Genomic DNA, 22,214 nt, shown 5'->3' on the forward strand with positions numbered 1-22,214 from the left:
CTTCGAGACGACAATTCAAGAATTCAACAAAGCCGTCAATAAGCCACCGGGGCGAATTGCCTCTCCGGGTTTTTTTTCTGCCGGAAGATTGGAGTCACCGCTTCGTTATCTCGGTGCCTGAGGCAATATATATCAGAAAATATAGTCCAGAGTACGGAGTAATGGGATATTGGTTTTTTTATATGCTTCATATATCAATTGAGGATGTGTAGAGTGTTATCAAACTATATATGTATATACAAAATCAATGTTCTTCAAGACTTATATAGAGTATTGCAATTGCAATCCTAATCCTACAATCTTATCCAGTATGATACAAGACACATAAAATCATAAACACTTAAGTCAATTCAATTCAATCAAATTTATACAAATACAAATATATTTCAGGCCTTTATCATAAGATACTGGCCGAGATCGCAGGGCTGGATTTCTAGGGTCGGAGAAACACCCAGCCGGAGGGCAGAAAAAAAGGTGAATAAAGTTTAACATCTTTGGACTCTTCATTCTCGCATACAAGCTGTTTCAATTTGCTTATAAGGTCTCCGTGAGGTAAGTAAGCTGTCGATTTTCTTATTATCAAATCTTTTTCAAATCGTTCACCTCCATCCCATTGCTCTATGACTCATTTTCCTTGAGGAGGGGCACTACCTACATACCCCGCGGGAATTTCCTACGTACTTGCTAACACCACCAAAGTCGAGACCCAGCTCCAACCATGGCCTCCGAACAATTGCGCATTCTCATTGTTGGCAATGGTGGCCGTGAGCATGCTTTCGCCTGGAAGCTGAGCGAGTCCCCCTTGGTCGACATCATCTATGTTGCTCCCGGAAACGGTGGCACAGGCCGGGGCAACAGCAAGATCACCAATGCCAATATCAAGGGTGACGATTACCCCGGCCTCGTGGCATTCGCACAGAAGAACCAGGTGAACCTCGTGGTGCCAGGCCCCGAAGCACCTCTCGTTGATGGCATCCAGGGTTATTTCCAGGCTGGTGAGTCACATGCCATTTTCTGTTTTTTTTTTTTTTTTTGGTCTTATTTTTTTTCTCCTGTTGTTTACGCCAATTGGTTTGAATGATTCTAACAATGTCTCTTGAAAATAGTCGGAATTCGATGCTTCGGTCCGTCCAAGGCTGCTGCCCGCATGGAGGGCTCCAAGACCTTCTCCAAGGACTTCATGCAGCGTCACCAGATCCCCACCGCTGAATTCGGCAACTTCTCTGACTACGAGTCCGCACGTCAATACCTTGACTCTGTATCGCACAATGTGGTCATCAAGGCCGATGGCCTGGCTGGTGGTAAGGGTGTCATCATGCCCACTACCAAAGAGGAGGCCCACAAGGCCTTGAAGGAAATGATGGTGGACCACCAGTTCGGCAAGGCTGGTGACGAGGTCGTGATCGAGGAGTGCTTGGAGGGTGATGAGCTGAGTATCCTCACTTTCAGTGACGGTTATACCATCCGCTCGCTTCCTCCAGCGCAAGACCACAAGCGCATCTTCGATGGCGACCAAGGCCCCAACACCGGTGGCATGGGCTGCTACGCGCCTACCCGCATTGCGCCGAAGGAGGTTGTGGATGAGATTGACCGGACCATCATTCAGCCTTCCGTTGACGGAATGCGAAAGGACGGTACGTTTTTTTAATAAAATATACATGCCCAAAGCATGTTGCTAATCCTGTCCAGGCTTCCCCTTTGTTGGTATCTTGTTCACTGGTCTCATGATGACCAAGAATGGACCCAAGGTCCTTGAGTACAATGTCCGCGGTGGAGACCCAGAGACCCAGACTCTGCTGCCCCTGCTCAGCAAGGACACCGATCTTGCACAGATAATGGTGGCCTGTGCTGACCACTGGCTGGACGGTGTCTCAATCAAGATCGAGCCCAAATTCTCCACCACCGTCATTGCTGTTGCTGGCGGCTACCCCAACGCCTATGCCAAGGGCAAGACCATCACTCTGGCCCCCGAGCCTGCTGGAACCCTCATCTTCCACGCTGGTACAACTTTGTCCGGCAACGAGTTGCAAACCTCTGGAGGCCGCGTAATCGCCTCCACGGCCACCGCCTCAACCCTTGAGGAGGCCGTTGCTAAGAGTTACGAAGGAATCAAGACCATCAGCTTTGAGGACATGTTCTACCGCAAGGACATTGCCCACCGCGCGTTCCGCCAGACCGCCAGCACCTCGCTCACCTACGCCCAAGCCGGTGTCTCCATCGACGCCGGCAACGAGCTCGTCAACCAGATCAAGAGCTCTGTCCGCCGTACCAAGCGCCCCGGCACTGACGCCGTCATCGGTGGCTTCGGTGGTCTCTTCTCCCTGCCCGCTGCCAACTCCGCGTACCACCCTCACTCCCCAACCCTAATTGGAGCCATTGATGGTGTCGGCACCAAGCTCAAGATCGCCCACTCAATCGGCATCCATGACACCGTCGGTATCGATCTTGTCGCCATGAACGTCAACGATCTCGTCGTCCAAGGTGCCGAGCCCCTCTTCTTCCTGGACTGCTACTCCTGCGGTCACCTTGACGTGCCCACCGCTGCAGCCTTCGTTCATGGTGTTGCCGAGGGCTGTGTCCAAGCTGGCTGTGCCCTGATCGGCGGTGAGACCGCCGAGATGCCCGGCCTCTTCGTCGACGACTCCTACGATGCCGTCGGTGCCGCCGTCGGCGCTATTAACACCACGGGTGACAACGCTCGTGCCATCCTCCCGCACACAGAAAACATGCGCGCTGGCGATGTTCTTCTCGCGCTCGGCTCGTCCGGCCCCCACTCGAACGGCTACTCTCTCGTCCGTAAGATCGTCGAGCGTGCCGGCCTGAGCTACACCGACCCCGCACCTTTCTCCATGCCCGGTCTCGACGCCGGCGTCTCCGTCGGCCGTGCCCTCCTCACCCCGACCCGCATCTACGTCAAGTCCATCCTCAGCGCACTGAACACCCACGGTGCTGCCATCAAGGGTCTTGCTCACATCACCGGCGGTGGTCTCACTGAGAACATCCCCCGCATGCTCCCCGACTCCCTCACTGCTCAGGTTGACGTCAGCACCTGGGCCCAGCCTTCTGTCTTCACTTGGCTCCAGCGTGCCGGTAACGTCTCCTCTGTTGAGATGGCTCGTGCCTTCAACTGTGGTGTTGGTATGATCATTGCCGTCGACCCCGCCTCCGAGGCCGCTATCCGTCAGACCTTCGAGGCTGCTGGTGAGTCTGTTTACCGCGTTGGTGAGCTGCGTGCTCGGGGCGAGGGCGAAGAGGGCTGTGTCCTGTCTGGACTTGAGTCTTGGTCTTCGTAATTTTTACGACCTTGACTTGAAAATTTTGATGTTGGTGATGTTGATGCGTGATGCTTTATATATGGATGGAGAAAATGATTTGCCTGGGTTATCTATCTTATAGATCTTTTTTTGTCACTGTTACTTTTTCTGGTTTCTTCGTATTCCCCGTCTTTCTTTGCTTGGGGCCCATCATAATATAGGGCTTTTGGATGCGTCCCGAACTAATGCCGGTTTTTCTACATGATGCATGATGCATGAAATTATATATACTGTTTTAAAAGAATTCTATTGATGTATATGTTAGATGTGTGCTGTAATTCTGAGTTGATACTCCGATCCTTGTTTCTGTCCAACTTCGCACTCCTGACCCTTCGCAGGGAAGCTACTCAATGTACTCATCACCTCTTCCTATCCCTCTCACTTTTACTTCACTCTGCTCTCACTGAACCCTCTTTCCAAACAACCTTCCCCTACCATCACTCACTCTCATTTAAACATTCTCCTAGATCCCTTTAACATCCCTCTTCTCGACTACTCCTACCCTCCTGTTTGCCGCCCCTACTCCGTCCTCTTCGACCTATACCATCACGACAAAACTGATTCGAACTCAATCGCGGCAAGGACAGCACCAATATACTCTGTTCCCAGTGTATATTTTGCTTGATTCGACCCTCGATAAGGTGACGTGTGACGATTGTGGACGAGGTAATCACAACCCGTCGTGATGAAATCCGAGAGCCACCCGGACGAGACGGCCAAGATGCCCCTCAGAGTACCGGGTCCTGGAAGACGGTCGACATCGGCTATTTCACCCCAGACCCTACGTCAGATACACACGTCCGCACCTTTAGGGGAACCACGCACTACATGAATGTCTACGCCTTCATTAACCAGCTTAAGGCTCTTGTCCCATTGAAATCCGAGGAAGGTGTCCGCGCAAATCTGCCTTCATGCCTGTGAGAAGCAGCCGCCCGGTGGTACCGCGCGGAACTGTCGGACGAAGAGAGACAGGATTTAGGTGTTCGCTCACTACAACTTGGCTGGTACGCCACCCTCGAGAAACGATTCAAGCCACGAACCACGGAGGCAATTGTCAAGGTAATGGCCCCGACATTTATCTACTCCTGGCGTGATGTACGCGCTGGACTCAGCGTCACTGAATGGGCACAGAACATGCTGAGGGAAGCCCGGCTTACTTTGTCCATCGAGAAGTACCCAGGTTTCCTAGTTGTCAAAATGAAGAGTTCCGGAATATGCTCAATGTCTTATCCTATTTTCTTCCTCTGTGTATATATATCTAGTCTTTACTAAATTAAATGGATTTAATACTGACATGGTTCTGTATACATAGGCATCTACACAATCAAGGCTAGCAACCTTGGGAATAATCAGGTTATATAAGGATCCTATTCTCCTCCAAGACTACGAATCGCTGATTGTAATGACGAGCATGTCCCTGCTGATAATCAAGCCATGTACTTCGAGAATAACTAGAGCAAACGGTAAAGAAGAAGACTTTAACTCAAGGGCTGACGTACGATATTAGATCTAGTGGCCCTAAGAATTGACGAAGTAGAAGTGAAGGACTTATAAATTCAAAGTTGCTGACTATATATGAGTGCTTCCTATTCCAGTTTGTTCATTTAGTGCCTAGGATACCTATGGAATGATTGAGTGATAGAAATGATATATATCGGTTATGGTAAAGACTTAATATGGATAAGGTCAAGACAAATGATGTTCTTTAAAAAGCCAGAGTGTAATGCGCAGAAGACATTCTAACAAGAAGCATTAGGTTTATCGACAGGTTTCTAGGAGAATACAAGACAGCAGTGGAAGATTTGAAGTCAAAGTCACGTTAAAAACTACGGCAAAGGCGGGCAATTTAGTTGACAACACAAGGGGCTAACACAAAGGCAGACGCCGAAGACGTTGAGAGAAAAGAAAAGCGCATCTTAAGCCCTATAGCCAAACCAACTCCATATACATCCTCGCCCTACAGGTAGACCATTGTCGCCGTAGCGCCAGAGACCCGTCCAGGCAAAACAATCAGAGGTGGACGAGGCAACGGATTCGAATGAATGAAAAAAAAAGAGAACTGTAAAGATAATAAAATGTTTCAAAGCAGAGATGGTTGGATAGAGAGATCGAGATAAAGAGTAAGGTAATGAGTAACAAAAAGAAAACGACCGACTCTATTCCACTAAAATCGAGATTCCATTTTCAGGCTATCCGCTTGATAATGCGAGTCCAACAACGCTTGCAATCCACCAGTGCCTCCATCCTGCTTTTTGATACACCAGGAAAGTACGAGCGAATACGAGTAGAAAAGTGCTGCAAGAAGCTTAGAAGCACTTGCGGTGAACGATGGAAGGACCGCTCTCGTCGTACTCCTGCTTGGAGATCCACATCTGCTGGAAGGTCGACAGGGAGGCCAGGATGGATCCACCGATCCAGACGGAGTACTTGCGCTCGGGGGGAGCGATGATCTTGACCTTCATGGAAGAAGGAGCAAGAGCAGTGATCTCCTTCTGCATACGGTCGGAGATACCGGGGTACATAGTGGTACCACCAGACTAGAAAAAAAAGAGGTACACGTTAGTAGGGGATCTTGTGCAAGTTCAACTCTAGGGGCTTTTCTTACCATGACAATGTTGCCGTACAGATCCTTACGGACATCAACATCACACTTCATGATGGAGTTGAAGGTGGTGACGTGGATACCGCCAGACTCAAGGCCAAGAACGTTTGGCTGGAACAGAGCCTCGGGGGCACGGAAGCGCTCGTTACCAATAGTGATGACCTGTCCATCGGGAAGCTCGTAGGACTTCTCGAGGCTGGAGCTCTGGGAAGCGGTCTGGATCTCCTGCTCGAAGTCGAGAGCGACGTAGCAAAGCTTCTCCTTGATGTCACGGACAATTTCACGCTCGGCGGTGGTGGAGAAAGTGTAACCACGCTCAGCGAGGATCTTCATCAGGTAATCGGTCAAATCACGGCCAGCCATGTCGACACGCGAGATAGCGTGGGGCAGAGAGAAACCCTCGTAGATGGGGACAACGTGGGTGACACCGTCACCGGAGTCGAGAACGATACCAGTGGTACGACCGGAGGCGTACAGGGACAGAACGGCCTGGATGGAGACGTAGAAAGCGGGTGCGTTGAAGGTCTCGAACACGATCTGGGTCATCTTCTCACGGTTGGACTTGGGGTTGATAGGAGCTTCGGTCAAGAGAATGGGGTGCTCTTCGGGGGCAACGCGGAGCTCGTTGTAGAAGGTGTGGTGCCAGATCTTCTCCATGTCATCCCAGTTGGTAACAACACCGTGCTCAATGGGGTAACGGAGCGTGAGGATACCACGCTTGGACTGTGCCTCATCACCAACGTAGGAGTCCTTCTGACCCATACCAATCATGATACTGCGCCCATGTTAGTATTATTTTTCCTTTCATTGCGGATCAAGTTGGCTGTATATTCCATATACAGCTAAAAATGAGCCAAAAAAAAGGGGGGATTATTTACCCATGGTGACGGGGACGACCGACAATGGAGGCTATCGAATTTTGTTAGTTATTTTATCCTCATATTCAAGGCTACTCCCAAGCGAAGAGGGGAAAAGCCATCCGACGCAAGGGTTGGTGGGATGGCGGCCTTTGCAAGGGAGGGGTGTCATATTCTGTGGGGTTGAACTTACGGAAGACAGCTCGTGGTGCGTCGTCACCGGCGAAACCGGCCTTACACATACCCGAACTACATCGCAAATCATCAGTATCATAGTTCTTGTAGACTTGGGAGCGCCGTCTGGCAGTTGTGGAGGGATGTGGAAAGCCATTGGGATGGATTCCATCTGCGGTCGTGGCGGATTAGGGGTGGCGACGACCGCGACCGTGCTGGTTTGACGACCAGGCCCAAACACAAGCCAGAAGCTCCGGGGGAGAAAGCGTAGCACATACCCATTGTCGATGACGAGAGCAGCAACTTCTTCTATAATGAGATATACAGGTTAGTTTCTCATTCGCAAGATTCGAAGCTGGGTAGGGGGGGGGGCAGCTTCCGGGGAAGCTGCTGATGTGGCCACATCAAGAATAACGTACCCTCCATTGTGACAGATTAAACAAGGAACCTAGGGGAGAAGGGAAAAAAGAAAAGAAAGATGGAATGAGGTTAGAGGGGCGGATATAGTTGGGATTAGGGGAGAAGGGAAGGAGGAAGAGAGTGAGAGAGAAGAGTGGAGAGGGGTTTGTGATGGCTGGGATTGTGCGCTGCCTGAGGCCTTCTCTTTTTACCCCCTCTGATCTACAAATTTCGGGGTACTTTATTTTTTTATATATAAATGAGAATAAGGCAGAACTATTTTCAATATGAATTTCTCGTCTTTTGATTCCTTCAATCTTGTCTACCTAAAGCATTGCGTGGACAATCTTGGGGGGCCTGTCAGATCCTTCTGGGGGGGGGGAACACGTACCTTGACCGGGTTAGTTATTTTAGTGACTTGTATTACAACGATTACAACAGCAAAGCATCCAGTCCAACTCAAGGCTACTGGATTCCCTGAGGCCAGTGGCGTGTTCTAAGTATAGGACATACCGGACCCAGACTTCACTTGGGGTAGACCCAAGGTTGTTGGAAAGTGGATAAGTACGGGATAATACGGCTATCTGAGAGTCTCGGATTGCCTGAGTTGTCTGTTACCGCCATTTCCTTTCCCTTTGAAGAGAAAAAAAAAAGCCTGGGTGAGGCGGTAAGGTGCCACGTGATATGGGGAGGAAGTACACTCGTTTTTCTATTCACCCCTGACTTTGACTCCTATTTTATATCTCCTGATTTTACAAAATGAAATTGCGTCAGCCCACTTTGACCATATCTGAGAATGCCATTTGACCTCTATCGGTAACAAAAAAAGCTGAACTTTCAGCCCCTTGGAATATATCTTGGCATTCAACTTTGATAACCGGGTTCTGGAACATTCGAAGGTTACATATGTACTTTCATCTGAAAAGCCATGACCTTGTCATGATATATCACCAGCACGAGGGCCCGATTATTCCTATCACTATCGAATTCACGCCGTCGTCGGTTGTTTAGTCTAGATTTCCAGTCTGAGATGGCTTAGGCCCACCGAGCTATCCGCTCAACGGTTCCACGCGTTTGAAAATCACACACACCCATTAGGAGCTTTCATTCGAGCCGAAACAAAGCTTGATACCATTCTTTTAGATCTTCCTATCTTGAGGGTTACTATGAAGGGATTGACCTGAAACCGAATATGCATTACGTGGGCCAAGACTGAAAACAGTTCGTAACTCAACAATTTGGGATGAAGATCACTCGGCTTCATAATATACCCTCCTATGCCAGTATACACAAATGCACAACACTACTTTACCACTTCTTAAAGAAAGCGTACATTCCATATTGTAGTCTATGATGAGTTCAGTTCCTTTTTTTTTTTCCACGATTTTGGACATGGTCACATGATCGAACCCGCTGGTCGCCGCGCGAATCACCCAGAGCCCTCCCCGAAACGTCAGATTATGTCAGCGGGGTTTTTTCCAGTAGAAAAGTATTGGGAGAAGATCGCGTTTGCAACAATACTGTGTGATACACAGTAAATCAATTTGTGACCGACACAGACTTTCTTCATACCATCCTCTTCTTTAGCCTTCCCCCAGAACCAATACCTACACCCGCCAGCACAATTACCCCGCCAGCCCACCATGGACCCCGAAATGAACAAGCTCCTCAAATGGAGTGTCGCCAACTCCCAGGCATCTGCAGGTGCCGATGGCGAGGGCAGCGCCCCTAATCTCCCGGCAGCTGCCTCAAACCTGACCCCGCAGATGGTCAACACACTCTTTGGTGGCCCTTCCGATGCCGACCTGATGCGGGCTGCGATGGAGGTCGTGCACGACAACGAGTCCGACCTGGAGAACAAGTTGATTGCATTCGACAACTTCGAGCAGATGATTGAGGGAATTGACAATGCGAACAACCTCGTCCCGCTCAATCTATGGAAGCCGCTTGTCGAGCTCCTCAAGCACGATGAGGCTGAGATCAGACGCTACGCGGCCTGGTGTGTGGGAACAGCTGTGCAGAATAACCCGAAGGCACAGGAACAGGTATGGAAAGACCCCAATTGATCTACCAAGCATGATAATTATTGACATATCCATCAGCTCGTCCTCCTGAACGAAATTCCTACCCTCGTCACCCTCGCCACGACAGATTCCAACCCCGCAGCCCGCAAGAAGGCCGTTTACGCCATCTCCTCCGCAGTCCGTAACCACCAGCCTGCCTTGGATGCACTGAACAAGAGCCTCCCAGAGGGCTATCCCACCGACAAGACCGACGCCGCCGACATGGACGGCATTGATGCCATCATTGATAAGCTGCGGTCCCACCCGGTCGACGCCTCTGCATGAAAAGGGTCCAGCTGTGACTGGACTGTAAGAGTTAAGATACCCAAAGATACAGAGGCAGCAAGATACCCACTAAATGCGAGTTCATCCCCTGGGACTGGCTGTGTGTCGTGCCAAGGGTTGGCGCTCACAGTGCGACAGGCAACTAAGATGTTACTGTAACCGCTTTGAGCGCTGTGATGACGACGCTAGGCTTCACTGCTGGTAAATGCCGGCGATCATTTGACGTGCAGATACCCGAAATGGATCTGCGTTGGTTTCTGGTTACTTGGTTGCCCGAGGGTTGCATCGGCATGATCAACCAACTTGAATTTTTGTGGCATAAGCATATATTTCGATTATCATACCCAGGGATTTTGTCCTACCATAAATGCAATCACGAATTTCGACTGTCAATGTCCATCTCCAGATACCTGGATCCATCCATGTATCTACTTGGATGCCTATGCTGCCTAATTTGTGCCGTTTGGTTGCTGTAATAGTACAGCTCAAATAACCCAATCAATACATACTATACCGTAGATGATTGATGAGAGATCTCAAGAGAAGCAGATATCAATTCGCTACAGATTAGAGCTCATGTTGCCGTTGGTTGATGATATGCATAGATATATCGGAACAACATTTCTCCACCCAGACATCGTCATTAGACTCCAGCTCTCACCAGCAACATCCCCTCAATCAAGATCCCATCCCCACACATCCCAAAAATGGACAGCTCAAGCAACCGACTCTTCCGCTTCTCCAAGCCTGAGTGGCTGAATAACTCTGCCGTCCGCAATGGCGGCGTCTACGTCGCAGGCGCGCTGGTAAGCATCCGATCCATCTCCACCTCCACCCTCCGGGGTCGCTCGTCGCGATAATCAACTCCAAAGCAAAGTGAAATAGAATTGAATCATTTACCTTCCTCAAATAAATACAAACCAGAATAATCCAAAGCTAACAGCCCCTCTTACCATAGTTCGCAGCAGGCTTCTTCTTCCTAATCGACGTCGCCTCATTCTCGCGCAGCCCGCGCAACGGCTCAGACGTGCATATCAAATTTGTCGACTGGATCCCGGGTATCTGCTCTGCACTCGGAATGCTGGTTATCAACTCGATTGAAAAGAGCCGGCTGCAGGCTGATAGCTTTAGTTACAGCGGGAGTGGGGTTGCGTGGAAGGCGAGATTTGTGCTGTTTTTGGGCTTTGCGCTGCTTGCTGGTGGGCTGGCTGGGAGTGTGGTATGTATATGTTTTTTTCCTACTACGTATACCTGTGGAGAGGGTGTGGGTGGTATTCGGGGGCTTTGCTGACTCTCGCTTCTTCGTAGACGGTTATGGTCCTCAAGTACCTCATCAAGGATTATCCTATCCAGACGCTCTACTTTGGAATTGCGAATATTGTGGCGAACGGCCTTGTTATGCTCAGGTACGTGTCTTATCTGATTTGATCTCATTCGATTTGAAGTCGTACTTTCATACTAACATTATTATTCTAGCTCGATCGTTCTCTGGGTCTCTCAGAACATCGAAGATGACTACACTTACAATCTTGCACTGTAAGGCGGGGTATTTCAATCTATAACTTGTCTTTCTGTATTCTACTCGATCTTCTTGGTGTGATGACTTTTTGCCGGGATGCATGATATGCCTCCGCATCTTTGGCTGGGATTGGCGCTTTAGCATGAATTCATTTGCATTTCTCTTACCTTTCACGTTGTCTCAAATTAAGAGTACTTATTATGACGGTCTTTGAAATATCTAGAATGTCATTGTTAGAGTTAGACATTATTGAGAAAAGTATCATTGCAACTATGCATAAAAAAAAAGAGGGCCCTAAGCCGCCCTTTGAACGCCCAAGCCCAGATATGCATTCATAAAATCGTAAAAACCACCATTTCCCACACTGCCTTAAGTCCCTTCAGTGATCCTCGCAGAACAACCTCAGTAACTCATCAATACAAGTCATAGCTTTCTCCTTCTCCAAGACCAAAGGTGCCAACTCCGGCGTCTGCTTCAAATACTTGCGGAGCGCAAAAGCAGCAGCTTTATACGTCGCATGGTACATAGCCTTGAACTCATCATCATCCGCAGTGGTACCCGGCGCAGGCGTTTCCGGACGTAAAGCTTCCGGCGCCGGCGTCATACCCGATACATCAGCTTCAGGCTCCAATCCAGCCCCACCTGGCGGTTTGCTTATGGACGCAGAGCGCATATTCGGATTTGCACGGTGGAATCCATACAGGCGCATACAGGTCAAGATCGTGCGTGTGATGAGATTCTTATTCTCCGCAATCACAGTATCGGGATCCTTAGCCGGCGAGCCTGGTGTAGACACCGGTTTCTCCTCTGAGAACGAAAGAGACGACGGGCCTTGGCTCTGCGACATCTGTGACCCACGACGCAGACTAGAATCTAAGAATGGGTTCGGCGTTGGAGCACGCTTCTGCGGATCGGCGTTGAGGCCTGGTGTTGCGCGGCCGCGCACGCTACCTGGGCGATGTAGGCCTGCCCCGATAGAGACGGATCGGGAACGGTGCGAGACGATCCGGTCGAGAGATGGGAGGGAGGGAGCATCTTCTTCAGGCTCGCGCTTGATGCGAAGTGTTTGCAGATTCTGTGATGAGGAAAGAGGTCGTGAAGGTGCCATTAGTTGTGAGACCGCTTCGCCGCCTCGCTGGCGGACGCGGCGGTGGTGCTGCGCGGCTACTTCGAAGAGTGTTGCTACCCTTTTGCGTTTGGGGCTGGGAGAGCTTATGTCTGGTAGGAACTCCGCGCAGCGCGGATTGGCGATGGGTTGGTCTGGGTTGGAGGGTGGCGGAGATGGGTAGGCTTGGGCCTGGGTGAGTCGTGAAGTTGATAGTGGTGCAGCATAGATTCTGAGTTCGTAGGGAGCACGTTGTGGTGTATTGCCGTGGCCTGGGATCTCGGAGGGGGATGAATGCGGCGGGGTGGGTGGGCGTGTACATGATGCTGCGCTGGATAGCACGCCGTAGACTAATAGGCTTGTTGGGCTTGCGTTGCCTGATTTGGTGTTGCCTTCGACGCTGACCAGCAGACCGACTGGGCATTGTAACGATTGCTGGAGTGTTGGATCTTCTTCATTTAGCCAGAGGGCGCCTGTTAGCTTCCTCTGAAGCCATTTTGATGTCCCCGCGTGGGATGTGTGTAGCTCGAGGTTAGGACCGGCTCGTGCATGCAGTGGGATGAGCGCTGGATTGACGAAGCTGCAGATATTGAGTTGGGACTCTTTGGATAGCTCGGACTGCCAGTAGGAATTCGGATCGACCAACCGAATCTCTTGTAAAGTGGTCAGCGAAGAATAAGATGCGATACGCGTGGGGTTTACCTTCTAACTTGGAGTCCGAGTTGAGAGGAATGGATCCTGTCCAGACATTCATCTTGTTACCTGGATCCCGGAAAGATGTTTCATGTGTTCAGCATGGTGATATCAATTTTGTATAGTTGTGTTGTTTCTAAACTGATCTGCTGCTATCTCCGAATCTCTCAGACGCGCCGAGTCCGCGCGCGGTCACGTGGACCATTTCATAGATCATACGAAAATTATCAGTTGGAAGGGAATAATTGTGAACAATTTCAAAAACAAGGTAGGTTTACATTCCTCGATTTTCAGAAGAATTTTCTATATCCATTGGGTTATAGTACACCTAGAGTAGCACAGCCAGGTGTTGGAGCCATCGCCATTTAAAGTGAGGCACACCCCCGCACCAAATCACTCATACAAAGCATATCAAGCATACGCTGAAATCAAAAGAAACAGTAGAAAAACAGATATCATCATGAAGGCCGGATGCCGCGAGGCCAACTGGCCTACAGTATAGGTATACTAGTCCTTGGCAACCCCGCCTTATCCAGTCTGGGCGATCAGAACTCTTCCTGTTCCTGGAAGAACATTGAGAAGCTAATAATGGTGCCATAGATCAAAAGGCCACCGAAAATAGACATGATCATCGCTGGAATCTCGATTGCGCCGCTGTGGGCGAGGACGATAGGAAGTGCTAAGGGAGAGGTCAGTTGAATATTGATCAATGGTGCAATGGGCCAACTAATATAGACAGATTGTAGTCTAGACATCAAGAGCCGACCATTCGGGGAATGATTTGTCCCACAAGAGGGGGTATTGTTGACGGAACCAACGACGTACCGATACCAGTAAGAACCAAAAATCCGGTCATGAACCGTCCAAAGTCCATCGCGGAGTTGCTCGAGCTGTCCATGAAATCATCTGGGTTTGCGCATCGTTGGCAGATCCAGTTGGGGAGCGGCGCAACAACATAGATGCCGACCACCAGCAACGGCCAGTACCGGTGCCATAGCGCGGAAGAGAGAATAACGAGGAGGAATCCAATTGCGAGAACCTGCTCAGATGTTAGTGTATATTTAGAAGCCAGGCAAACGTGGAAAGGAAACATACAAAGGAGAGCGCGATGATGGTCTTGAGTCCAGCGGCCATGATTGCGGAGACGCCGAAGCCCGTTCGATGAGACTAAAGGTGGGAGGGGTAGGAGTTGTTGGACTGGGTGAAACCAGGAGACAATATCAAGAGCAGATCAAAAATTACTGCCCCATTGGCCGAGTGCAGGATATCAAAGAGGGACAGTACAGCGATAAGCTGGAGATGAGCTCGAGAATGAGTGACGTTGGCGCCTGAAGGTCACTGGATATTGTGGCCTCAGGCACCAACAGCTCATGCTTCACACCGCGTCACTTTACTGCCTGCTCCAGCTCCCCCATTCTCCCTCCATCACCGGATTATCCCTCGGATTCTTGAGTCGCTGTTCCTGAATCTTTATTTATCAACAATAATCCACTTTCTCTGTTTGCTTTGATATCCATTCAACCCTTTCCGCTACGATGTTCAGAAACAATTACGACAACGATGCCGTCACCTTGTAAGACCAGGTACCCGACCTCCCTCGGATTCATCAGATGCTAACTCGAAGGATCTCAGCTCTCCACAGGGTCGGATATTTCAAGTGGAATATGCACAGGAAGCAGTGAAGCAAGGATCCGTCGTCGTGGGATTGGTGAATAAGACACATGCCGTGCTGGTTGGACTCAAGGTTCGCAGACCTACAACAGAAAACGAACAGGTCAACCCGTCAAAACTAACATTTGAATGCCCTCTAGCGCAATGCAGAAGAGCTCTCCTCGTACCAGAAGAAGATCATCGAGATCGACTCGCACATGGCGATCGCCATCGCCGGCCTTGCATCAGACGCCCGCGTCCTCTCAAACTTCATGAAGCAGCAGTCCCTCGGATCGAAGATGACCTACGGCCGGCCCATTCCCCTGGATCGAATCGTTGCCCAGATCGGCGACCGCGCGCAGACCAACACCCAGCAGTACGGGAAACGGCCGTACGGTGTGGGTCTGTTGGTTGCCGGTGTTGACGAGGCTGGCCCGCATCTGTTCGAGTTCCAGCCCTCTGGGCTGACACACGAGATGCTTGCTTGTGCCATCGGTGCCCGTTCGCAGATGGCGCGTACGTATTTGGAGCGAAACCTCGACAAGTTCGAAGACTGCAGTCGCGACGAGCTGATCCAGCATGGGCTGAGCGCGCTAAAGGAAACGCTGTCTCAGGATAAGGAGCTTACGGTGGACAATACTTCTGTTGGTGTTGTCGGTGTGACTAATGGCAAGAAGGAGAGCTTCAAGCTGTACGAGGGCCAGGACACGGCTGCGCTGCTTGAGGTGCTGGAGCAGCGTGAGTCCGCTGGTGCGGAGGGCGAGTCCATGGAGGTTGATTCATAATTGTTTGATTTGGTTTAATGATTCGCATAGACATGAAATCCTGATTATGCTTTGTCTTGTGTTTGCGTCCAAGAACCTCAGTTATTCAATCATCAATTCACAAGGCCCCTCTAACGAAGTAATCTACTTGTGCATATTCATATGTCCACTGAAATTTTCCACCACCGAAACCCAAAAAAACCCCGAAACAAACCCCGAAACTAACGGGGCGATATTGATATCCAAACGCCCCATTGTTTGATGATCAAACAGAGCAACTTCACTCTTCTCCCCAGTTCAACTGCATCCGCCCATTACTGACTTGATAAGCCAGCAACTTCGGCCAGACCTCGGAAACCTCCTTGGCCTCTGCAAGAATCTCCCCATTGCTAGCACTGATATATCCCTCCTTCACAGCATTGCGCACCCAAGCCAACAACCCATCCCAGTACCCATTGATATTCAACAACACAACACCAACCTTATGAATCCCCAACTGATTCCACGTCGTCATCTCCATGACCTCCTCAATAGTTCCAAACCCACCAGCCAGCGAAACAAACCCAGACCCAGGCCCACCTTCGAGGACCTTCTCTGCCATCATACGCTTGCGCGTATGCATATCGGCGACGATGGTTGTAACGCCGTACTCCGACTCGGGGATTCCATTAGCATCAGAAGCATCGATAACCCGCTCGGCGGCTTTGCCAGGTCCTTCCGCACTGGACTGGCCTTCGTGGTGGTCGCGCATGGCGCCGACGGTTGCAATTTTGACTAGTGCGCGTGGGATGATGCCGTGTACGGCTTTTGGGCCCGAGAGCGAGACCAGCGCGCGCGCTACTTCGCCCATCAGGCCCGTTGTGCCACCGCCGTAGACTAATTGCACATTGTGTTTATGGAATTCTTCGGCGAGGGTTCGGGCCGCTTCCATATGTACTGGGCTGTTTCCTGGCACGGAGCCGCAGCTGTGGACCCGAGGGGGTTTTGTTAGTTTAATGTTTCAAGGTAGTAAGGGGTATATGCAACATCTGGGGTCTGGGAGTCATATACGCCAGATTAGACGATATGGTGTTGTGACCTCGAAAGTGCCCAGGTGGCGGTGAGGGGTATGACTCACAATACACAGATAACGGCTGGTTTGGTCTCCGAGTATGCCATTTTGATATATAATTCGAGTTTGAGTGTACAAAGAAAGAGGGTTTGAAGGGGGTTTGAGCAGAGACTGAAGAGAAGATGCTCGCGAGAGGGAAGGGACTAAACAACCCAGATCCCCCACACCGATAAGAGATAGCGAAGTATAACGTCAGGGTCCAATCGAGGTGCTTTTTATGTGATGTAGCTAATATTTTACAACTCTTGTAAACGTAACCAAAGAAAAACCACAAGACTCATCATCCAGACCATACCCATGTATTGAATTCCGGGGCCGAAGGGGAATTCGCAAGGATATCGAAGATTGTAATCTTTTGCTGGCTTGGAATTGACGATGTTGAGATCATCTGGGCTAGCGGATCCGTTAATGACATGAAGTTGGGATCTGCGCTCTGCAGAAGTAGGATGTTGTGTTGTTTTTTTTGTCCTTCCATGTTTTGTTATAGACTAGATCTGGACTATCTTAAGAAGTTTTTAATAGCGAATTTGAGTGTTGCAATGAGTCTGACGTTTTAAATAAGAGCAGGATATTATGACATGTGTTACTAGAAGCCACCGACTTTAACAGGAAGTTAATATCATTATCAAGAGAGATCCTAATGCCTTGAGTGGGATTCCCAAGCTCACCTGCTACAAAGACGAGAAGTGCTGGAAATACGCATATCGTAGCATCCAGACCAACATTGCGATTACGACGCCAGAGCTTGTGCTATGGAATGCTCCGAATCCCCGGACTATATCTCGAAGGATGTCCCGGATCGCTCGCTATACGCTCAAAGTAAGCCGTTCACTTCGTGACTCTATATCTTGTAGAAGAATGAACCTAACGAGAAATAAGAATACCCCAACCGACCTCATATCTCTTGATAACAATTGCTCTAGTTACAACACAAACCACAGCTCCACCGATAGCAATCCTCAAACTAATCCAACTACTCGGGTAAAGAAAAATAACACAACTGTTTTTGCAAGACGTGGGCAGTTATTTTCCAATAAAAGAAAAGAGCTGGGCTGACCAGTTCACCTGCACAATCACCAGAGATGACAAGGCTTAGAGCTGATGAATCCGAGCCTAGAACTAATTACTCCATCCCTGAGACTGGAGCTTCTGGTTCTCTTCCTTCGTATCTTCTAGCCCTAACGGTGATAACTCCTCTTGTGAAGTGATGTGTCAAGCCGTGAGTACGCATGCGTTCTCGGCAGATTATTCAGATACTAACTTGCTGGTTCTATAGCTGCCGAGTTACGCCATATCTCACCACACACATGCGTTGGAAGTGGTTCGAATGTCCTAGTATAAGCTTGCTCCATGGCTACTTTTACACTGCTATCCCACTGCCGTCTACAACAACCGCAGAGCTACAGTGGTTTAGGATATTACAAGTCAAAACTTAACATCAGGCCAAGATATATGTAAAACTCAGCTGATAGTCAGCTCCTAGATACCAACAGAGTAGTCCCCGTAAATGCTATGCCCAATCCCCCAAACGCCCAGAGATGCAACCAAAAAAGGGTATCAAAAAAGCAACTCAGCTGACGATCCGGCTCTTCTTCTTCTTCGCCTTATCACCGGCGGAGCTAGGCGGCGAATTACTCTTCTCGGAAGCCTTGCCAGGGGTCTCGACGCGGACCTGCGGCGTCGAAGCCCTAACAGGCAGGGCAGAAGGCGTACCAGTCGCCGCCGAATTAGCAGCTATTTTTGGCGCAGCTTTAGCAGCCGAACCGATAGTTTCGCCGCCAGTCCGTGATAGGATGAACGAGCCTGGTTCGCCGACGAGGGGGCTCTCGTCCATGAATTCGTCGCCGTAGCGCGTGAGCAGGCTGAATGATTCAGCTAGACTGCGCGTATCTTGGAAGCTTGAGCCTGTGTTTGATCCGCCCAAGCTTGATTTGCTGGCTGTTTGGGAGGATTCAGTGGTTGCGAAAGATACATCTGGCATGGGTGTTGCTTCTTTGCTCTGTGAGGTTTGGTTGGTGGTTCCGGCAGTTTCTTTGCTGCGGACTCCGGGTGGCAAGTAGGTGTGTCCATGGGAGGCGGTAAATGTTGGTAATGTTGCGGCGGATTTCATGAGCTGGGTTAGGGACGTGACGGCCGATAGCTGTAGGGAAAAGATTCATTAGAATGCTTGTCTCGGAGCGGTTGGTGGATTCCGAGCGAATACATACAATTCGGTTGCCCACTACACTCGCAACTGAAGGAGCCATGTAGATGCAGTCGCCGACAATGAAGTACGTAGATATCACGGTCACCTCGTCGTCCATGCCGCTTCTTTTCCGTCGGTTCTGCTTGCGGATCACCCAGATGTTGGACGGCTCGTGGGCGAAGCGATTGTCTGTCTGTGCAGCTGCTTGGAGGGGGTCATATGACACGACAAACTCCAGCCCCTGCATTGTTTTCAGTCGGGCTTCGAACGCTTCGCGCGTCTCGACGAAATGACGGAAGGCATCGTTGTAGTTGGCTTGGATGGCTAACGAGGCGTTGTTGGAGGTCGAATCAAAGAAAGGGGATTCGGCAAAGTAAAACAGAACTAATTGACCAGAAAATTAATATTAGGTCTAGGTGTGGTAAGGTGTGCCACTCACTGTTGTTGGAATGAAGGAAACCCCCCATCATCTGGACGTGCGGGGGAGACCGCCAGAGGATCTCCTCCATTGAGGCATCTTGGTTCGCCATTTGCGATTTTGGAATAGACCGAGTCACCTCCGGTCTATCGAAGCTCGTGGCGAGCTTTTTTTATTAAATTGCGAAAGAGGTTTAATGAAAAGAAAGACGCAGCTCAGAAGTTGAAGCTGCGGAGAAAATGATGTTTGTTTTGTTTGCAACTTGACAGTACAACCTGTATGACGACGGGACCCTATTCAGTTGAAAGAGTGGTGAATATTTGCATTTCGAATTTATATGATTATTTAACAAAGATTGTAGACAAAATACAAGGTGATGAGAGAATATCAAAAAGCCAACCGAAACGCCAACGCTGTATGTTGAATCGAATCTCTATCCCAACGCATAGATCCGAATGTTGAAAGCAAGGAAAAGCGTGGATCATGATGCGACCAGGCACAACTGTCATAATGACCAACAACAAAACACTGCACCGAGTAGTTAAGACGTCGTAGCCGATTTCTCGCCTGCTTCAAGCGGCGAGAAGACGTTGCAAACTACACGCAGTTTAGTCAACATCTCATCCCATTCGCCCTCCGCTGTGCTGAGTGTGGTAATAGCACCCCCGGCGCCAATTCGCCAGGTCTGCTGCTTATTCTCGGTATAGTCTCGACCACCATAACAAGTGAATGCCGAGCGGATCAAAACCGAGAAGCTTCCACCGCCGCCAAGGTCCAGGAAACCCATCACACCAGAGTAAATGCTACGCTTGCGATTCTCAATCGTGCGAAGATGCATGCAAGAGCGTTCCTTGGGTGCACCAGTCATGGAACCTGGCGGGAGGCACCGCTGGAGGGTAGTCAAACCGTGGACGGACATGTTTGGGGTATTCAGCTGAGACATATGTCGTACGGCGAAACCAGGGTGGTTGGGGCGGATCTTGCCCTTAATATGAGTGATCATTGAGTAGACTCGGCCGTAGTCTGCGACTTCGAGCAGTTTCTCAACATGGACGCCGCCTGATCCGCAGATGCCGTACAGATCGTGCCGGATCAAATCCGCAATCATCAGGTTCTCGGCCATCTCTTTCGTGGAGCCAAGGATTTCACGGGCCTTCTCCATAGTCATTCCCGGTGATTTTCGGACTGTGCCTTTCATTGGCTTCATCTCCACTGTCGACTCACGGTCCCAGTTGAGGAAACACTCTGGGCTGCTGCTCGCGATCTTCGTGTCTCCCAAATCTGCAAAGGCGCTGAATGCAGCTGGGTTGTATATTTTGAGTCGCTTATACAGTTTCCAGGGAAACATCAAACGGTCAGATTCTACTTCTGGAACTGGCAAAGTGATTGACGTCTCAGAGGTTAGACATAGCTCATAAGATTCACCAGCTTCCAGCTCCGCTTGGCATGATTCGATTTGCCGTTTGTATTCCTTTTCCTCGGGGAATCTAATTTTGCTTTCCCGGAGAATTGAATCCAAGCCCATATCCACAGATGTATCATTGCCGCTGTTCGAGAAGCCTTGCAGCAGCTGCAGTGTCTCATTAAGCCAACCCGCATCATCATCGCGAGTAGATTGAATAACAATGGTGCCAGTGGAATTGTCAACCACGATACTTCTTTCACACCACAGAAGGTTGACATCAGGTGGATCCGCAAAGGAAGGATTAGAAGAAGATTCCCCGGTGCTGGGGGGCCTTGGTGACTCGGAAGCCTGCGTATGGCCTGGGTGGGGAAGACAAGTGAGGCCAAGTTCATAAGAGAGATAACCCAGGAAGCCACCCCAGAATGGCACCTGAGAGTTTCCTGAGTCCACTTTCTTCATTTCCATCAAATACCGTAAGGCATCCCACAACTGAGCAACGGTAAGATAACTTTCAACCTCTTTGTAGTCGCCATCCAGCTGGAGCAATCGAAGTTTATGTGTCTCAACATTGTATTCGAACCTCCATGAACCAGGACTCGGCACCGAAGCGATGTTGTATTGGCCATTGGATTGGAAAAGAACCGCCGGCGAACCTGGTTTGTTGAACAGCTCACTTATAAGCTCTGCAGTCAATTCAGGCTGTTTAAGGGACCGAGAAGCCGAAATTTTCGAAGTCGACTGGCTCCAGTTGAGCATTTCATAAGCAGCATCAGGGAATGGACTGGGGGCTGTTAGGGGGCTGATGACTGTGTTGGGAAGGGAACAATATCCCCCGCGTCCAACAATCTTGTTGTACCCAAGAGCCATTCTCCACCAATTTCGGAGAAGTGCCTGGCACGCATTGATTTCTGATTTGCAGGACTCCGGGTGGAACTGAACACCCCAGAACGGCTTCTTGAGATGGCGAACTGCCATTGGTATCTGTGTTTTGGCGCGATCCTGTAGAGACAACCAAGCCAAATATTCTAAATTGGTGGATGTTGAAGAAGCCGAGTTGGCATAGAGTGAGTGGTAAAGCGTCACCTCTACCTCTGGTAGATGTTCAAAGATATCCTTTGCTAACGTGGAGATCTTGTGAATCTGGCCATGAATCGGGTACGGGAGCCGCTCGATAGGAACGCCGTTATGAAGGCAAAGACTTTGAAACCCAAGACAGATACCAAAAACGGGAAGGAGATCTGAGTCATGAAGATTCCAAATGTCTCTCATGATACCGACATCGGTGGACACATTTGGATCTCCTGGTCCTGGTCCAAGAACGACAGCTTCATAGTGCTGTAGAAACTCGTTCATATTGGAACCTGGCCATTCTGAGTCGATGGTCATGACTGTGACCTTGACTCCCAGTGTCTCCTCCAGCATGGCAACAACATTGTAGGAAAATGAGTCATAGGCGTCAACATACAGAACACTCTTAGTCGAAGAGCTGGGATCAAGTCGTGGCACTGTGCTTTCCCTGTCTAGGGCATCCCAATCACCTAGCATTGGTGCCATTTTGATGTTTGAAGTTGATGGTGGGGTTTATATTAGGCTTGATTGGTCGAAGAATTCCACACCCGTAATGAACTTTGAGATCAAACAAAACCCAAGTGATCAAGGCTCATCTGCAA

General features: G+C 49.7%; 10 protein-coding genes across 10 annotated transcripts; 4 read left to right on the top strand and 6 right to left on the bottom strand.

Moving 5' to 3' along the window:
• Positions 1-718: 718 nt before the first annotated feature.
• On the top strand, positions 719-3,293 carry ade1 (bifunctional aminoimidazole ribotide synthase/glycinamide ribotide synthase; the record flags this gene model as incomplete). The annotated part of the gene is made up of 3 exons (XM_057229417.1): positions 719-995; positions 1,107-1,634; positions 1,690-3,293. The coding sequence occupies 3 exons, from the start codon at positions 719-721 to the stop codon at positions 3,291-3,293; spliced, it is 2,409 nt and encodes an 802-aa protein (XP_057084507.1).
• Positions 3,294-5,620: 2,327 nt separating this feature from the next.
• On the bottom strand, positions 5,621-7,373 carry act1 (actin; the record flags this gene model as incomplete). Its single annotated transcript, XM_057229418.1, has 6 exons — positions 5,621-5,851; positions 5,920-6,691; positions 6,795-6,825; positions 6,967-7,022; positions 7,226-7,256; positions 7,367-7,373. The coding sequence occupies 6 exons, from the start codon at positions 7,371-7,373 to the stop codon at positions 5,621-5,623; spliced, it is 1,128 nt and encodes a 375-aa protein (XP_057084508.1).
• A 1,616-nt stretch (positions 7,374-8,989) lies between these two features.
• Positions 8,990-9,694, top strand: fes1 (Hsp70 nucleotide exchange factor FES1; the record flags this gene model as incomplete). Its single annotated transcript, XM_057229419.1, has 2 exons — positions 8,990-9,391; positions 9,449-9,694. 2 exons carry the CDS (start codon positions 8,990-8,992, stop codon positions 9,692-9,694), a joined length of 648 nt encoding a protein of 215 aa, XP_057084509.1.
• A 707-nt stretch (positions 9,695-10,401) lies between these two features.
• On the top strand, positions 10,402-11,234 carry N7447_005158 (UPF0220 family protein; the record flags this gene model as incomplete). Its single annotated transcript, XM_057229420.1, has 4 exons — positions 10,402-10,500; positions 10,653-10,913; positions 11,003-11,100; positions 11,171-11,234. 4 exons carry the CDS (start codon positions 10,402-10,404, stop codon positions 11,232-11,234), a joined length of 522 nt encoding a protein of 173 aa, XP_057084510.1.
• A 358-nt stretch (positions 11,235-11,592) lies between these two features.
• Positions 11,593-13,072, bottom strand: N7447_005159 (uncharacterized protein; the record flags this gene model as incomplete). The annotated part of the gene is made up of 2 exons (XM_057229421.1): positions 11,593-12,971; positions 13,021-13,072. 2 exons carry the CDS (start codon positions 13,070-13,072, stop codon positions 11,593-11,595), a joined length of 1,431 nt encoding a protein of 476 aa, XP_057084511.1.
• A 484-nt stretch (positions 13,073-13,556) lies between these two features.
• On the bottom strand, positions 13,557-14,145 carry N7447_005160 (Vps55 family protein; the record flags this gene model as incomplete). The annotated part of the gene is made up of 3 exons (XM_057229422.1): positions 13,557-13,690; positions 13,837-14,050; positions 14,107-14,145. 3 exons carry the CDS (start codon positions 14,143-14,145, stop codon positions 13,557-13,559), a joined length of 387 nt encoding a protein of 128 aa, XP_057084512.1.
• Positions 14,146-14,546: 401 nt separating this feature from the next.
• On the top strand, positions 14,547-15,446 carry pre5 (proteasome core particle subunit alpha 6; the record flags this gene model as incomplete). Its single annotated transcript, XM_057229423.1, has 3 exons — positions 14,547-14,584; positions 14,644-14,755; positions 14,823-15,446. The coding sequence occupies 3 exons, from the start codon at positions 14,547-14,549 to the stop codon at positions 15,444-15,446; spliced, it is 774 nt and encodes a 257-aa protein (XP_057084513.1).
• Positions 15,447-15,705: 259 nt separating this feature from the next.
• N7447_005162 (LOG family protein) lies at positions 15,706-16,583 on the bottom strand (the record flags this gene model as incomplete). The annotated part of the gene is made up of 2 exons (XM_057229424.1): positions 15,706-16,390; positions 16,543-16,583. The coding sequence occupies 2 exons, from the start codon at positions 16,581-16,583 to the stop codon at positions 15,706-15,708; spliced, it is 726 nt and encodes a 241-aa protein (XP_057084514.1).
• Positions 16,584-18,106: 1,523 nt separating this feature from the next.
• On the bottom strand, positions 18,107-19,251 carry med6 (mediator complex subunit MED6; the record flags this gene model as incomplete). Its single annotated transcript, XM_057229425.1, has 3 exons — positions 18,107-18,676; positions 18,744-19,105; positions 19,161-19,251. 3 exons carry the CDS (start codon positions 19,249-19,251, stop codon positions 18,107-18,109), a joined length of 1,023 nt encoding a protein of 340 aa, XP_057084515.1.
• Positions 19,252-19,680: 429 nt separating this feature from the next.
• pabA (aminodeoxychorismate synthase pabA) lies at positions 19,681-22,098 on the bottom strand (the record flags this gene model as incomplete). Its single annotated transcript, XM_057229426.1, has 1 exon — positions 19,681-22,098. The coding sequence occupies one exon, from the start codon at positions 22,096-22,098 to the stop codon at positions 19,681-19,683; it is 2,418 nt and encodes an 805-aa protein (XP_057084516.1).
• Between the last annotated feature and the right edge of the window lie 116 nt (positions 22,099-22,214).

This window comes from Penicillium robsamsonii, assembly GCF_028829455.1.
Source record: "Penicillium robsamsonii strain IBT 29466 chromosome Unknown utg000003l_segment0_segment0, whole genome shotgun sequence".
NCBI classification, from domain to species: domain Eukaryota; kingdom Fungi; phylum Ascomycota; class Eurotiomycetes; order Eurotiales; family Aspergillaceae; genus Penicillium; species Penicillium robsamsonii.